The sequence below is a fragment of the Prionailurus bengalensis genome, chromosome B4, assembly GCF_016509475.1.
Source record: "Prionailurus bengalensis isolate Pbe53 chromosome B4, Fcat_Pben_1.1_paternal_pri, whole genome shotgun sequence".
Classification (NCBI taxonomy): Eukaryota; Metazoa; Chordata; class Mammalia; order Carnivora; family Felidae; genus Prionailurus; species Prionailurus bengalensis.
Genome location: NC_057358.1, coordinates 21,446,598 through 21,463,562, shown reverse-complemented (window position 1 = coordinate 21,463,562; position 16,965 = coordinate 21,446,598). Strand labels below are relative to the sequence as shown.

Genomic DNA, 16,965 nt, shown 5'->3' with positions numbered 1-16,965 from the left:
TTATAAGATGGGACAGCTTGACTCAGAGCACCTATAACACAAAGTAGGTGTATTTCTGAGTGTGCTGAGGTGCGAGAGGAGAATCATTTGGTACGTAGGAGACGAGAGCCAGCACGCAGGACTTAGCACATCATGGAGGGCAATCCTATTGAGTGATTAAAAAGGGATAATTTACAGGAGCCTCTGAACTGTAGTTTCTGCTGCTACAAACAGAAATACTTCATTTGGACCTCTTTCCCATGAAGCCTGCCTGGGTATGTCAATAAGGGCTTCAATACTTAAATGGATTTTATTTCTTCTTCTTCTTTTTTTTTTTTTAACATTTATTTATTTTTGAGAGACAGAGCGCAAGCAGGGGAGGGGCAGAGAGAGAGAGGGAGACACAGAGTCCGAAGCAGGCTCCGGGCTCTGCACTGACAGCAGTGAGCCTGATGTGGGGCTCAAACCTACGAACCGTAAGATCATGAGCCATGAGATCATGCCCTGAGCTGAAGTCGGATGCTTAACCGACTGAGCCACCCGGGCACCCCAAATGAATTCCATTTCTAAATCACTATGGAGACAAGTGCTAAGAAATTACAAAATTAACTCTCGTAAAATTAACCCTCAGAAAGAACACCGGTTTGCGAGTAAAGATAGCAGAATTTTTACCTTTCTTACCAAGACTTTAGCAAAACTACCTCAGAAAACAGAGTTACTGTGGGAATCCAAAACAATAAGGATATTTTCTATGTTCATCGGTGGATGAGAAGGCAGGTAGCTAAACAGGAAGAGACATTTGTCTGGCTCCAAACTGTGTACTGACATTTTCAAAGTTTAATCACTTGCTCCTTTTTGATTCCATCAACTATTTGGACATAGAAGTTATAAGGCAAGGCTGCTGGGAGAAACGGAAGTCATGAAGCTGGCCCACGTGGGGTTTCAATTTAGGCAGGAAGATTTTGGTCTATGAAAAATTATCACAATACCAGGTAGTATTCGATAAATTCCACATGAGTGGTAAAAATAAGAAATTTGAGATGTTCCAGAAATCTATCCCAGGTGGGTGTCCTGTTCCCCCCAGTCTATTCCAAAAAGATGAGGAGAGAGTATTGTATAAAGTGGACACACAATGTATTCCGGGTTTAGAAGGATGTATGTGTGCATACGTGTGTGTGTGTGTGCGTGTGTGTGGTTTATTTTCTTATTTGTCAGTGTCCCCAGTAGGATGTAAGTTCTATGAAAACAAAGGTTTATGTTCACTGCTGTATCTCTAACGTGGGAACAACTCCTGATACCTAATACGATAACTATTTGCTGAACGAATGAAAAAATTCAAGAAAAGAAGGTGAGAAGGTATTTAAACGTGATTAAGATGTTAAATGTGATTAAGAAACAATATCTATTTCTGAAAGACTTTTGCAGTTAGTCAAGATTTGGGAGGAAGGGGGAAAAAAACGGCTAAGCGAAGGTTAAAAAAAAAGCGGTCGAGGGAAATTCTTCAAAAAATAACAATGTTTTAGGAAGTCGTTACGATGAGGATCAAGATTGAGCGGCAGAAATGTTTAAGTATAGGTTGTAAATTTCTAAAAGACTCCAGAGATGAACAGACTGGAAGGAAACAAAATAGAGACAGGAAAGCAATAAACTTTTAAGTGTGTATAATAAACTCATGCGCAATCAACTTAAATATTTATGAAATCTGGTCTGAATACAAAAATATGCTACAGATAGAACTTCTGATACACTCACAAATAGGTATAGTGTTTATTGTGGGGGGAATGGTCTTTATAAAGAAAAGCTTTAGAGGGCATATTAGGTTGGTCGGATTCGGTGAAGGCTAGGAAAGTATCAAGATGGCGGCTGGATAAAGGCGAAACCAATCACGTCTCCTATGAGTGTTTTCCTGTGAAGGAGGGAACAGCTGAACGCTTCGCACAGAAGAACAATATAGTTGCTGGTCACCCAGCGAGAGACTGTCGCTTAAGGATTTTAATTTACATACTACATGGCGATAATATCCATGAGGAGAAAGAGACAAATCATACTTCCCCTGTCTGTATTGGGCCACCACACACATAACTGGTTTGCCTCTTTCCTGTCCCCTCTCTTCCTTTCAAGACTTTGGCCACTTTGTGGTTCTAGATGTCTCGTCATTTTCGGCAGTACCTCTCAGTAACTTTTTGTTAACATCGCACATTCTCTACGACATTATCAGATGGGTAGAGTTAAAATGTGTTACTCTTTCGTCAGGGGTCCAAAGTTCTCATAGGAACAAGACAAGAAGGGCTTACCAAAAGATAGACAACAGGGCAACACGATTATGACCAATCTATCCCCCCAGTGGACCCAGGAATAAGGAGGGGAAAGGGACTGGACGTAGATGGGTCACTTAAGTATGCCAGGCAATGGTTTAGGCACTCAACAAACACTGTTTCACTTACTCTTACAGCACCTCTGCGAGGAAGGAATCATCACTTCCATTTTAGAGGTGAGAAAACCAAGGACCAGTGCTGACCGAATCCAAACGTATGTTCTCCTGTATGCTAACAACCTGTCTGAATGTTAGGAGCACGTCAGGGCGTATCTCTCAGTGGGGAGTAAGAGGCAAGAGTATGCAGAGACAAGGAGGAGACCGGAAATGGTGTGAGAAGAAATAATGATCCTCACTTGTTTTTTTTAATTTTTTTTTTCAACGTTTATTTATTTTTGGGACAGAGAGAGACAGAGCATGAACGGGGGAGGGGCAGAGAGAGAGGGAGACACAGAATCGGAAACAGGCTCCAGGCTCCGAGCCATCAGCCCAGAGCCCGACGCGGGGCTCGAACTCCCGGACCGCGAGATCGTGACCTGGAGGAAGTCGGACGCTTAACCGAGTGCGCCACCCAGGCGCCCCTGATCCTCCCTTGTTTATACTTATTCTCCCCGGGGCATATTGCCAGGGAGTCAAACCGCTATTCCTTTCAACAACAAGCCTTCAATATTTGAAAGAATTTGTGAGTATTTAATCTATAAATTTTTTTTTGGTTACTATTTTTTATTTTTATTTTTTCAGGCGTTTGCCATGCGTACACAATTGCTGTTCGGACTTCATCTGGAGGATGGTAGGAAATCGTTGTTTTGGGCAGAGTAATATGATCGGCCTTTCACTTTGGGAAGTTAATTCGGTGGGGGGGGGGTGGTCGCATGGAGGATGGGTTTCTGGAGGGCTAAATAAAATGCAGGAGGATCTTACAATAAGGGGGTTAGTGTGCTGAGATATAATACAAAGGCCTGAAGAGGGGAGGTAGAGGTGAAACTGAAGGGAAATAACGATTTAAGAGGCACTGAAGACATCGAGTGCATAGGGCTGAGGCTCATTCAGTGAAGGGGAGTAAGGAGAAGAAGGGTTTTAAGAGGATGCCACAGCTTGAGCAGTTGCATGGGAGGTAACATTCATCGGCATTGGGAACAGAGGAGGAGAAGGAGGTTTGGGAGCTGGGGGAACAATGAGTTTCGCTAGAAACGCACTGTTTCCAGGCCAGCGGGATAGAGAAGCCAGGACTCAGGAAAGGGGCACATAAATGTCAACGGTAGCTTTATTTAAAAAAAAAAAAAATTTTTTTTTTAATTAATAAATAAAAAGAACCAGACGGGGCCGTAAGAAAAATAAGATAGTGCGAAAGAGCCAAGAACAGCAGAATCAGCAAAGATTTAAGCTGATGTGATATCAGAGATATCAGAGGGAAGATACACTTTGATGATGATAGGTACAGTATACGCATAACGGTCACTCATCAGACAAGTGCCTACCCTCCCCGATCAAGGGGGCAGAAAGCTGATTCTTCCCCAGGGCCGTGGCTGGGTAGACCAAAGGGAGACACCTGCCCCAAAGCCAGCCAATGCTTTGGCCACTGAAGAGAAGGTGGTCCCTCTTACAAATTTGCACCTGATAGTTGTTGGGCTTTAGAACGGAAAGTTTGCTTGGAACCGGAGCCAGGTCTGTCCCATGGCAAACGAAAGTCACATACGCTACAGTTATGGGTGAGGCAATAACCAACAGAGGGTCAAGGAGGATAACAAAGGGTCTGTAAATAAGATATGACGCACGTGGAGAGAGGGAGAGAGAGAAAGAGAGGGAGAAAGCCAGAGAGACCCTACAGTTATGGACTTCATCCCAGCTCCTGTCCTTTTGGGGATGGCTGCATTTCCCACATTGGACCCTGGAGATTCCTCTACGTCCCTGCAAGGGTTGAGTGGATTTGGGCTCCTTGTAACTGTTTCGCACAACAGTACTAGCATTTGTTGAGTGTTTACTTTGTGCCAGGCACTGCTCTACGGACTGTTCATGTGCCAATTTATTTAATCGTCACAACAGCCTAGGTTACGCCCGTTTCACCGATGAGGGGACTCGGGCAAAGCGAAGGTACCCAATTTGTTCAAGACACACGGCTTAGGCGGGTGGACCTCGTCAAAAATAACCCTTTCCTGTCAATTTCAGATTTCTGTTCTCTTGAATAAACACGGAGGCCTATGTGTGCCAACCAAGCGCTAGGCTAAACACTGGGGATGAAAAGGGAAATACTCCAATCAGCCTATGTTCTTGTCCTCAAGGAGCTGCCTGTGCAGTAGAGGTGAGGCTGAGAAGCCTAAGGAGGAAAGGAAAACCGGGAAGAAAAGGGAGGGGAGGAGAGGGAAGGGCAAAAAGTATCAGGCCTAGAACGACAGGCGCAGATTAGAAGCAGAGACGAGAAGAATGAGCCACGGGGACTCACAGTAGAGAATGACGTCCGAAACAGAAAATAAACAGCTCTGAGGTCTGAGGAAGAGAGCAAACCGCTGTCTGCACCTTGGGAGACCGTCGGGGGCAGTCCCCGTTTAGAAAGCGGATGCTGGACATGTGTGCTAGATGGCCTCCAATACCACAGTGGTTCTGAAGGGCTTAAGTCAACAATAATTAAAGGGTCACGGAGCGTGGCAAGAGGTCCACGTGGGTTTTTGAGGAATCCAGGAAAGTGCTCATTAGAGAAATAATATGTTTAAAAATGCGTACACATACAGAAAGCACGTTTAAAACATGCCAGGCCTAAAAAGCATGAAACCACACTGTAATCATTCCATCATGTAAACAGTTGGTCCTATGTCCCTCTCCCCCCTCTCGCTGCCTCCTGAAGGGTCAGAGGTTTCTCTGGGTGAGCTGGATGGGGAGGGGAGGTGGAGGCATAAGGCAGAGAGAGACAGAGGAAGACGGAGAGAGAGAGAGGGAGAGAGAACCACACGCCAGCGTGTGTGGCTCACCACCCACAAAGGCAGCCATGGGGGAGGGCACAGGGTCCATTTTACATCGATCTCTACGCCGGGTTGGACTTGTAAATGAGTCACCAGGACTGCTGTTTCTGTGGTCGTTTTTGAATTGAAGTGCCTGTAGGACTGTATAGTGATCAAAGTGACCCGAGTTCTCACCCAGAGGCAGAAGAAGAAATTCCCTCCGGTTAAGTTTTAAAGAGGTTGCAAGAGACAAAAACGAAGGAAGTTACTTTTTAATTACAGCCCCCGAGTCTCGCTTCGCACCACGTGCCGATTCCAGAAGCAAAGCTTCCTATTTAAAAGCCACCGCTTCCCTTCCCCAACTCTGCTGGGGAGTCAAAGCCTGACATGATCACAATTAGGAAGAGAACGTAATCACACATCCCCTACCTTGATCCTCTTTCTTTTGTGGTGCCTTTGCTAAGAGCAGTATTTCGTCCAGAAGGAGGCTCGGATTTCTCTTCTGTGGGAGATCCAAATCCAGTACTAAAATGATAACTATTTTTTCTGATTGTATGAAAAAACTCATGATCGATTTCAGTCACATGAAAAATAAGAGAACATTACATGTGCAAGGCGTCTCATACGTTAGAAGGCATTTGTCACTGCCGTGACATGCCGCGATCCCTCTCCCGTCAAGGCAGGGGTGAAGCAGGGCACGAGGCACTCTTCCATCTACAAATAGTAACACAAAGCCTGCCCACGGCCACTGTGTCCCGTGGTCCAGAGCTCAGTGTGTGGTCATGGCACACAGGACGTAAAGCCAGTCTCGCTAGCTACTTTTCCAGAGATGTTTTCCGTGGCAATTTGAAAAGGCAATTACGAGGGGCACCTGGGTGGCTCAGTCGGTTAGGCATCCGACTCTTGATTTCGGCTCAGGTCGTGAGCCTGGCTCACAGTTCGTGAGTTCGAGCCCTGCATCTGGCTCTGCGCTGACAGTGCAAGCCTGCTTGGGATTCTCTGTCTCCCTCTCTCGGCCCCTCCCCTGCTTGCTCTCTATCTCTCTCTCTCTCAAAATAAATAAACATTAAAAAAATTTTTTTAGGCAATGATGGAATTATATTACTATAAGGATGAAAAGAATTACGTTGCCAAGATCTAAAACCTAATTTTTTTTGTTTTTTTTACTCCCACGTTGAGGGGAGAATTGAGTCCAGACAAAATACCATTTTCTTACTTGGTCTTTTCTTTGCTTGCTCTTCTAAAGGAAGACGAAGAAGAAATGCTCCGACCATAACCAACATCTGATGATTTATCTTCCGTAGATGGAGGCGGAGAGCTAAAATTTTACATATTTGAAATTATACACAAGTTAAAATACTTGATTTGTCAATATTGGATCTGCCTACAAAAGACAGGTTTTTTTTTTTTGGTTTTTTTTGTTGTTGTTTGAAAATCATATTTGGAGCTGACTTTTAACAGTGACCTAATAAACGCATAAAGGTAACACAAAGAATATTGTAAAGGTTTTCATGAACTGGAACAGGAAATATTTTTGTAAAATGTGTCCCATAAAATATGTAGATATATATAGGTATCCGTGACCATTTTTTAAAATTCTGAAGCCTGCATTTTTAGCTTTATTATTTACTTCTTATTTTATGTTTTTTAAAAGCCCCGGGCAGCATTATAGTCCTGCATACAGTTCTGGAGCCCTGTAAACACAACTCGCTTCGGTTTGCTCCTGTCTATTTATACTTTCTTCAATTAACTTCATGTTACCGGGAAGGGAACAGGCACTGACTACAGAAATACATCTGGAATTGAGTGGTAACGGGGAGTCAAAGGAAAAACCACGTTGGTGGTGATTTCATGGTCTTTACTAGGTCAGGCTACAAATTTATGGACCAGTGTTGATTTTCAGGGTGACGCTAAATACAGGGGACAAAAAGGTGCCATCCTGCGAATCTTTACATATTCACGTGATGATGGACAAACAAAAACCATTATGCTTCCCTGCATCCTTCCACCCCCGAGAGACTCACACATCAGATGATTTACTGTTCACTAAAAGTATAGCACGTTGATCACTCGGTTCTTGTAAGCAGAGATCCTTCAAAGGCAAAAGTTTGGTGCCAGGATTTATCTGTAGATAATTTAAGAACTGATCACTCTGGGAGAATGTGTTGTCTGTCAGAGTAACTAATTACTAAAGAGATCACTAAAAATATTGGGAGGATATCTAAAAATAGGCTAGACGAAGTCCTATATTAGCAATTTCACCAGCCTGGTGAGGCGGGTTAGACCACACCATTTTCTGAGGTCTTTTTCCAATCATACTATAATTAGATCCCTCTCTCATCCAAGACACTTTTTAGGATCCTTTAAAGACCAGACAGATCATGGGGCGTCGTGGTGGTTCAGTTGGTGAAGTGTCCGACCTTGGCCCACACCATGATCTCATGGTTCGGGGGTTTGAGCCCCGCATCGAGCTCTGTGCTGTTGGCTCAGAGCCTGGAGCCTGCTTCCGATTCTCTGTCTCCTTCTCTCTCTGCCTCTCCCCCACTCATGCTCTGTCTCTCTCTCTCTCTCTCTTTCTCTCAGAAAGCAAACAAAAACAGATATATATCAGACAGATCATGTCATTTTTCTGCCCAGAACTCTGTCTGCCAAGTTTTCCCACTTCATTCAAAGTAAAAGCCAAAATCCTTCCAACGGTCTACAAGACTTAACATGATCTGGTCTCTCTGTATCTCTCTGATTTAGTCCTCACCATCGTGCTCCTTGGTTCATTCAGCTCTATACTGACCTTGCTGTTTCTCAAATCTGCTAAGCATGTTTACATCTTATGGCTTCTGTACAAGCTGTCTCTTCTGCCCGGAAAGCTCTTCCCCGAGCCATCTCCATGGCTCAATCCCTCACCTTGTAGTTTTTGCTCAAGTATGACCCTCCCTGTGAGGCCTACCTGATCACGATTTCTAAAATTATGAACATCAACCCCAGCAACCCCCAGCACTATAGAGCCCCCTTACCTTGCCTCTGATCTATTTTTGCCCCCAATGCTCTGATCATTTTGATCGTGTGATATAATTTATTTATTTGTTGTGTTTCCTATTTATTGACTCTTTCCTCTCACCGGTGCCACGGAAGTAGAGATGTGTCTCTTTTATTCACTGACTATTCCAACCTACAATATTAGAAACTTAATATTTACTGAATGAATGAATCAGAGAATTCTCCTTTATTTTTAAAATAAATTTTTTTGAATGTTTATTTACTTTTCAGAGAGAGAGAGAGAGAGAGAGACAGAGCATGAGCGGAGGAGGGACAGAGAGAGAGGGAGACACAGAATCTGAAACAGGCTCCAGCCTCCGAGCTGTCAGCACAGAGCCCGACGCGGGGCTCGAACTCGTGAACCGCGAGATCATGATCTGAGCCGAAGTCGGACGCTCAACCAACTGAGCCACCCAGGCACCCCAGAGAATTCTCCTTTATAAAAAACATTGTTTCATTAAATTTTTTTAAAACTCATGAGCGAATACATTTTGTCACAGTTTTATCTGACCCATGGCAACATTTTCCTGGTAAGTGTTCTCTGTTGGTTTTTCTGCCCATTTCCTCATTTTTCTCAAAGCATCTTTGTACTAATAATGTGCTAGGGGAAGTCAGAAGGAGGATCAAGAGTCCAGTTTTAGGCTAGCCATTTTCATTATTCGAAATGCCTCTAGGGGCACCTGCCTGGCTCAGCCGGTAAAGCACGTGACTCTTTACCTCAGGAGCATGAGTTCGAGCCCCACATTGTAAAGATTATTTTAAAAATAGGGGTGCCTGGGTGGCTTAGTTGATTGAGTGCCCAGCTCTTGGTTTCAGCTCAGGTCACGATCCCATGGTTTGTGAGTTCAAGCCCCATATCGGGCTCTGTGAAGGCAGCGTGGAGCCTGCTTGGGATTCTCTCTCTCTCCTCTCTCTCTCTCTGCCCTTACCCCACTTGTGTTGTCTCTCAAAATAAATAAACTTAAAATAATTAAAAATTAAATAAAATAATAAAAATAAATAAAATAAAATAAAATAAAATAAAATAAAATAAAATACGACCGACTCTAGATTTCTGTTCAGGTCGTGATCTCGTGGTTCGTGAGTTCAAACCCCGTCTCAGGCTCCTGCACTGATGGGATTCTGTCTCCCCTTCCCTCTGGCCCTCCCCTGTTTGCTCCCCTCCCTGCAAAATAAATAAACTTTGAAAAAAATTTAATAAAATAAAATAAAAAATTTTTTAATGTCTCTAGAACCGCTAGCACCGGCAGAGTGTTTCTTGCAAATACGGCTCGGCCATGTGATTCCTTCATGGCCCTGTCTCCTCTGCCTTTTTGAACCACACTGATCCAGGAAGGCTTCCGCTGCCTGCCTGGCTCGTCCCAGGTGCTCGGGTCCTGCACCTGCCCGGCAAACACAGCATTTGGCTTGTGCGCCCCTGAGCTCTCCCATCACCTGAGGCGGTATGGATGGCTGATGGTGCTTTCTGAGGCCTGCCCCCGCTGGCTCCCTCGTCCCTCTCTGTGCTTATTTTTTCCCCTTTTCCTTTTTCCCCTACACCCCTTCTGCTTGATCTCAGGAAATTTCAGTAACTCCTACTTTTTTTTTTTTTTTTGTAATTTTAGAGAGAAAGAGAGAGAGTGCCAGCACACACACAGGTGCAAGAGGGGGGCGGCGGGGGGAGAGAGAGAGAATCCAAGTAGCCGCCACACTCAGCACGGAGCCTGACGCGGGGCTCAATCCCATGACCCTGGGATCATGCGTGAGCTGAACACCAACCAAGAGGACAGCGCTCAGCTGCCTGAGCCACCCGGCACCCCCTTATGTTTTTTTTTTTTTTTTGAAGTCTGTGGATCACATCTGCTTCCTAGGTTTGCTTAATATGGGATTCGTAGATTTAAAAAATTTCCCCTATTCTCCTCATTGCTGTTGGCCTCCAGAAGAAAGGAAGATGCTAACTTAAGCCGCAATGCCAGAAAGTCCTCAAGATTCTAATTTTCAGCTTCCCATTTCTCTGGACGTCCACCCTGCATTACACTGTATATTGGTTTTAAAATCAGAATCAGAAATGCAGCTTAAATAACATTCTTCTATATTACATTTTAGGGGCGCCTGGGTGGCGCAGTCGGTTAAGTGTCCGACTTCAGCCAGGTCACGATCTCGCGGTCCGTGAGTTCGAGCCCCGCGTCAGGCTCTGGGCTGATGGCTCGGAGCCTGGAGCCTGTTTCCGTTTCTGTGTCTCCCTCTCTCTCTGCCCCTCCCCCGTTCATGCTCTGTCTCTCTCTGTCCCCAAAATTAAATAAAACGTTGAAAAAAACATTTTTTTTTAAATCTGGTAATACACTTTGGTTAATTTCAATTAGATTATGACTAATAAAACAAGGGGTGCCTGAGAGGCTCAGTCGGTTAAGCCTCTGACTTCAGCCCAGGTCCTGATCTCAAGGTTTGTGTGTTCGAGCCCCGCGTCGGCCTCTGTGCCAACGGCTCGGAGCCTGGAGCCTGCTTCGGATTCTGTGTCTCCCTCTCTCGCTGCCCCTCCCCCACTCACGCTCTGTGTCTCTAACTCTCTCAAAAATGAATAAACGTTAAAAAAATTTTTTTTGAATTAAAGCAAAACACTTATACTTCTATTCTTATCGCTGAGCTGAGCCCTGGAAATAACAGAACCCCCCCACAGAAAGCGCTCCTTCTTTCATATTTTCTCTGAAACTCGAGAGTAGCATTAGCAAGCTGATTTCTACTACAGGTAATCAGATTCTAGGTAAAACTGTACATAAATGCAAAACCTTATAGCAGACAGAGTTAAGAGTAAAGCTCTGATTCCCAAGTTTCTGTCTGTAAAAATATACATTCTGCTAGGTGGTTATAAAATTGCAATGTAATGGCATCGTGACTAAAGAAACGATCGCACATACTGAAATACAAATTAGTGCTGTCACTTACCCGACCGTAATCATAGAATCCATCACTAATTATGTTACTTGATGACAAGTAGCCAGTCAGGCTATATTTCAGAGACAGGTTGTTGTTGAGCAATTTGTTATAAGCTGCCTCACTGAATTTATTTTTTCGGCTTACTGATAGATTAACTTCTTCAAGGATAGCTAAAGCCCTGTCAATAAAAGAAAAGAGCCTTATTTGCTCTAAACAAGCAATCCAACATTAAATTCCCATGTATATCCGTAGCTAAGACCCTGAGTGAAGAATTGAGATGGAAAGGTTAAAGACACCTCACCCTTTTTTTCTATTTATTTATGTTTTAATGTTTTTTGAGAGAGGGACAGAGCATGAGTGGGGGAGGGGCAGAGGGAGAGGGGGAGACACAGAATCCGAAACAGGCTCCAGGTTCCGAGCGGTCAGCACAGAGCCCGATGTGGGGCTCGAACACACAAACCTTGAGATCATGACCTGAGCTGAAGTCGGACGCTTAACCGACTCAGCCTCCCCAGGCCGCCCCGACATCTCACCCTTTTAGATAAAGTAATGTTGACAGAATTATTAAGACCAATCAGTCCTTTCTGAGAATACATATGCCATGTAGTGCCTCATGTTCAAACAGTTGAAAAGGATACTCTGCAGGGGGAGAAAGGTCTTCATTTAAAGCAAAAGCAGTATCGGGCTCCAATTTCTCCAGCTAAGCAGGCAATATATACATACGAAAATAAAGATGGTTGGGGGGCACCTGGCTGGCTCCGTCTGTCAAGTGGGTGACTCTTGATCTCAGGATCCTAAGTTTGACGCCCCGTACTGGATGTGGGGGTTACTTAAAAATAAAATGTTTTTTAGGGGCGGCTGGATGGCTCAGTCGGTTAAGCGTCCGACTTCAGCTCAGGTCATGATCTCACGGTCCGTGAGTTCGAGCCCCGCGTCGGGCTCTGGGCTGATGGCTCAGAGTCTGGAGCCTGTTTCCGATTCTGTGTCTCCCTCTCTCTGACCCTCCCCCATTCATGCTCTGTCTCTCTCTGTCTCAAAAATAAATAAACGTTAAAAAAAAAATTTAAAAAGATGTTAAAAAAAATAAAAATAAAATGTTTTCAAATAAATATAAAATATAAATATAAATGTAAAGATAAATATAAATACAAACAGAAATATAAATACAAACAGAAATATAAATACAAATATAAATAAAGATGGTTAGAAATGGGGAAACCTGTCAGTGGAACCTTAAAAAGCCTGTTTGTCGGTTTGGTTAAATGCAGAATTCTGAGGCGGTCACGGCTCACGCATTTTATTTTGGCTTCCAAAGTGGAGAGATAGGGGCGCCTGGGCGGCTCAGTCCAGTAAGAAACGGACTCTTGCTTTGCTCTTAAGTCATGACCTCACGGGTCGGTGGGTTCGAGCCCGGCGTCAGGCTCTGCACCGACGGCGAGGAGCCTGCTCGGGATCCTCTGTCTCCCCCTCTCTCAAAATAAATAAATAAACTTAAAAAGAAAAAGAAAATCAAAAAAAAAAAAAAAAAAAAGTAGCCAGGCAGAGGTGGCGTTCCGCGATTGCAGAGTGGAAGAGAGGTGTTTATCAGGATGAAAAACAGACAGTCAAGATGGTTTTGTCGCGGAGGGGGGGCGGGGAGGGAGGTCTCCAGGGGTTGGGAGGAGCCCAGATGATCCTGCTCCCACCAGGCGGTCCTTTCTGGGAGGAAGGCTCTAGGTGCCCAGCCCAGCTCCCCAGGGCCCTGCCTGCCCTTCTTTGGGCCTGAAGACTGTCCGCCTTCCTCCTCTGCTCTCCATCTGAGCCAGAAACGCGAGGCAGCCCCACTCACCCGAGCTTGCAAAGTTCGACAGCCGTGAGCTCGTCGTTGGCGCAGACCATCACGGCCCAGCTGGCGTGCCTTCTTACTTCATCATGCTTCGAGCGCAGGAGTTCGACCAGCGGCTCCAGGCCACCTGAATTCCTTAACTGAAAGTAGAAACTGCAAGTGTACGCGTTGGGAGGACACAATATAAACATTCGTGGGGTTTTTTTGTTTGTTTGTTTCTGTAATCGCCTTGTTTGGTGGTGAAGAGATTTTAACTATGTACGAGCATTTTAGGATCTGTGCATAATTGGAATTTTTACATCCCGGGGTGAAAGAGCTCCTGTAAAACCTTATAGACAGGAGCCCAGATTTCTGTGCACGGTCAAGAGGAGGCCCCCAGAGAAATCATGGAGGGAGGGCGTCCTGATCTTTGGTGGGATGGAGACTGGGCGGACAGCCTATTATCTCCCCGCTGTACTTTCATTGACTCTGCTCCTCAACCTGAATGTTCACGTGGCCCTGGGGGAGGCAGGATGATGGTCCCCCAGAGGTGTCCTCTTCCCTGGAAGGGATTTTGCAGATGTGACAAGCTAACAATTTTGAGATGGGGAGACTGTCCCCGATCAACAGGTGGGCCCAATTTAATTACAAGGGTCTTTAGAGGATGGAGAGGAGGGTGCCTGGAGGCAAGAAAGGGGGTGTGGAGAAGCAGCGATTGGACAAATACCCTTTGAAGACGGAGGAAGGGGCCACAGCCCAGGGATGGAGGTGGATGGTAAAAGCTAGAAAGGGCCAGGAGACACATTTCCCCCCAGAGTCTCCCAAAGGGACACGCCCCTGCCAACACCTTGATTTTAACCCTTAAGACCTGGTTTCGGCTTCTGGCTTTGTAAACTGTAAGATGATAGGTTTATATTACTTTAAGCCACAACGTGGTGGTTACAGCGGCAAGAGGAAACTAACACGGTCCCTAAGGCTGGGCAGGGGGAACTGATACACTACGGGCCACCGTATACTACCACCAGACCATCAGTGTGGCCAGGGCAGTGTTGTAGCAATTCCCCAGAAAAAGAGCAATTTTTGTTATCACTGCACAGCGTCTTTTCGTCATTTCTCCAAAGAGTGAAAAAGAGACGAAGAAAAGAATAGAATGAAAATCGGCAGAACTAATCACGGTATTAAAGGAAATTCAGGTACTGAAGGTAATTACTCATGTATAGAATTAGTCCAAGGAGGGGAAAAAAAAAAAAAAGATCCGACAGAGCTCTTATCTACTGCCTGAAATGCAATATTGCATTATCTGAGCCTAGAGGACCAAAGAAAAAGAATAGTCTATCAGTTTCTGTGTGCAGTATCTGAAGACGAGAGCCCTTGTGGGAGAAGAGCTACTTGATTCGGTCATTTTCGGTCAGTGTCCAGAGGTAGTTTCCTCTCAGAGATGATACTTTAGCACGTGCAACATGCACGGCTTAGAAAAGTTTCCCTGAAGCGTCTCACGCAAGTCAAACTTCGGAACATCTTTACTTCCGAGTATAACACACGATGGTCTGCGTCCGTGTGTTCTTTCGGCAAAGATCTCATTTATGAATTCCTACATTCGTTTCCTCATTCATTCAACTACTGCTTATTAAGCATGCACTCTGCGTCAGATATCTGTTAATGACGTCGACACAGGAAAGAAAAACTCTCAGTTCCCTTCCCCACAGCCTCGAGGAGCTTATAGTCTTTCACACAGGAACCATGTATGCGCAACAGACAAGGGAAGCCTGCATGGGGGTAACGGGAACAATAGCAGAGGATACTCCCGGGTTCGAGGGCTGTCACGGAAGGCAGGATGGCGGAGATGGGTTTTGCGGGAAAAGCAGGATTTTAGCAGGCGGACAAAAGTGACACTGGTTTTCCAAAGGGAGAAATCAAAGAGGTGAAACCAGGAGAGCAGAGCATATGGACAGAATTACAAATGGAATGGTGTTTCTGGAGTATGGAGTCCCGCCTGGGAAGAGGCGTTAGGCGCGGGTGGGTAGGTGCGGGTCAGTGACCGCCGTTGCATATCCCGCGAAGCAGCTGAACTTTTCCCCCCGGGGCGGCGGGGACTTGCAATGAGGCGATGAGGGTCACAAATTTGAAAGATCAGCCTGGAGACAGTGTGGGAAGCAGGAGCCCGGGGGGGGGGGGGGGGGGGGAGCGGTAGACTGATCTGCGGTATTCCAGGAAATGGATGGACTATTCTGCAGACGGCATGGAGGTGGGACCAATATGCTTTTATGGTTCTGTTGCCGAAGCCCAGCATAGTACCCGGCACACAGTAGACATAAAATAAATATTCAGTAATATTTAGTGCCTTGATGGATGAATACAAATGAACCGAATCAATGGGAACAAAGACACAGGATAGAAGAGATACCTAAGGGACTGAGGAGAAAAGATTTGTTAGCTGTCTGGGCGGGGAGCACAGTGGAGCGGCTTGGGGTCTAGATCGCATCCCTGATCTTCCAACTTACGAACTCTGCTTTGAGCCCACTACATCTTTAAGCCTCGTTTTCCACATCTGTAAAATGGTGATTACAAATCAGCCTGTCGTGAGGGAGGCTAAATGTCTGTCAAGTGCTGAGCACGGTGCCCACCGCATGGCAAGTGTTAGCTGTTGTTATTTATATTATTGGCAGGAGAGGAACAAAGTCTTAGGCTGTTGGAGTGAGTGCCAGGTGACAAGCAAATATGGGAAAAGCAAGAGAAAGATAAATACGATCCACTTGTAAAAGAATGAAATTCTAGGTTTTAAAACTTTGAAATATACAAGAAACACAAGAGTGTGTGGAATCCATATGTACGATACAAAGCGTCATAGTAAAGGCACACCTGTCTAACGCTCAGCTTAAGGAATGACACTTTCAAATGACCTTGAGCCCCTGTTTGCTCCTCTGAAGTGCATCCACTCCCTTGAGCCCCCAGGAGGATTTCTTGCATTGGGGGTTAATCATTCTCTAGCTTGTCTCTATAGTGTTAACTTACGTGTCTGTTTACCTAAACAACGTATTGCTTAGATCTGCCTATTTCCGAATGCCACATAAATAGAATCTGGAACGTGTATTCTTTTGCAATTTGATTTTGCTCGGCATTGTGCTTGAGATGCATCCCTGTTGCTGTCTGTAACTACAGGTCATTCATTCTCACTGACGTGAAATTCCGCTTTGTGAATATACCACAAATTTATTTGACCATTCTCTTCAAAACTGGACAACTGGTGTGTTTCCCGTCGTGTAGATATTATAAACAATGCTTCCTGGCGCCCAGATACTGCCGATTTGTTTTCCAAAGTATTGCCCCGATGTAGCAGATTTTGGTCTTGGTGGAGCAGTTTTAGGTTCACAGCAAAACTGAGCCGCGGGACGGAGATTTCCCACACTCGCCGCCCCCACACGTGCGGCTTCCCCATTACCAAGTCCCCTACCGGATTGGGACATTGGTTACCACCGGCGAACATACACCTTCGCGTTATTATCACCCAGAGTCCATGGTTGAAGGGTTGCACCACTTTTGAAGGACCTAAAGGATGGGTAGGTTCGAACCCTTGAAAGTGTTTCAGAATAATCCACCGATGGGTGGAAAAATGAGAGACTCCAGGTCAGCAAAAGCTCTCACCTCTGTCCGGGCCTCCACATCGCACGCAGTTGCGGCCACGGTGAGAGCCGCTTTGCTCTGCACGACCGTGTTCGCGGAACGCAGCGGGCCCAGGAGGGCGCTCGAGACGCCGTGGCTCTGGAGGCCGGCGCGCAGAGGCTCCTGCATTGCCACGTTCGCTAACACTGTAGCCGCGTTGGCGACGGCTCCGTCCCGTCTGCTCGACAGGATGTTTACTAACGGATCAACACCGTCAGCTTCAGCAACAGCCCTGGGGAAACGGAGGAGAAATGAGCGTCATTCATCCGAGTTCAGGACGTTGTCCTTGGCGTGTACATCCGAACCTCTGCCACAACTGGGTCCTGATA

General features: G+C 45.6%; 1 protein-coding gene across 10 annotated transcripts in view; it reads right to left on the bottom strand.

Moving 5' to 3' along the window:
* Positions 1-16,965, bottom strand: part of ARMC3 (armadillo repeat containing 3) — a 102,037-nt gene that overhangs the window by 11,258 nt on the left and 73,814 nt on the right. For 5 of the 10 annotated variants that reach the window (XM_043561426.1, XM_043561427.1, XM_043561428.1 and 2 more), the window contains exons 11-16: positions 16,619-16,868; positions 13,001-13,137; positions 11,182-11,350; positions 7,251-7,351; positions 6,443-6,544; positions 5,656-5,772 (exon numbers count right to left, since the gene is read on the bottom strand). In XM_043561426.1, coding sequence (XP_043417361.1) covers positions 5,656-5,772; positions 6,443-6,544; positions 7,251-7,351; positions 11,182-11,350; positions 13,001-13,137; positions 16,619-16,868 — 876 coding nt within the window. The remainder of the gene's footprint in view (positions 1-5,655; positions 5,773-6,442; positions 6,545-7,250; positions 7,352-11,181; positions 11,351-13,000; positions 13,138-16,618; positions 16,869-16,965) is intronic. The other 5 variants (XM_043561425.1, XM_043561432.1, XM_043561430.1 and 2 more) reach the window with 3 other exon arrangements.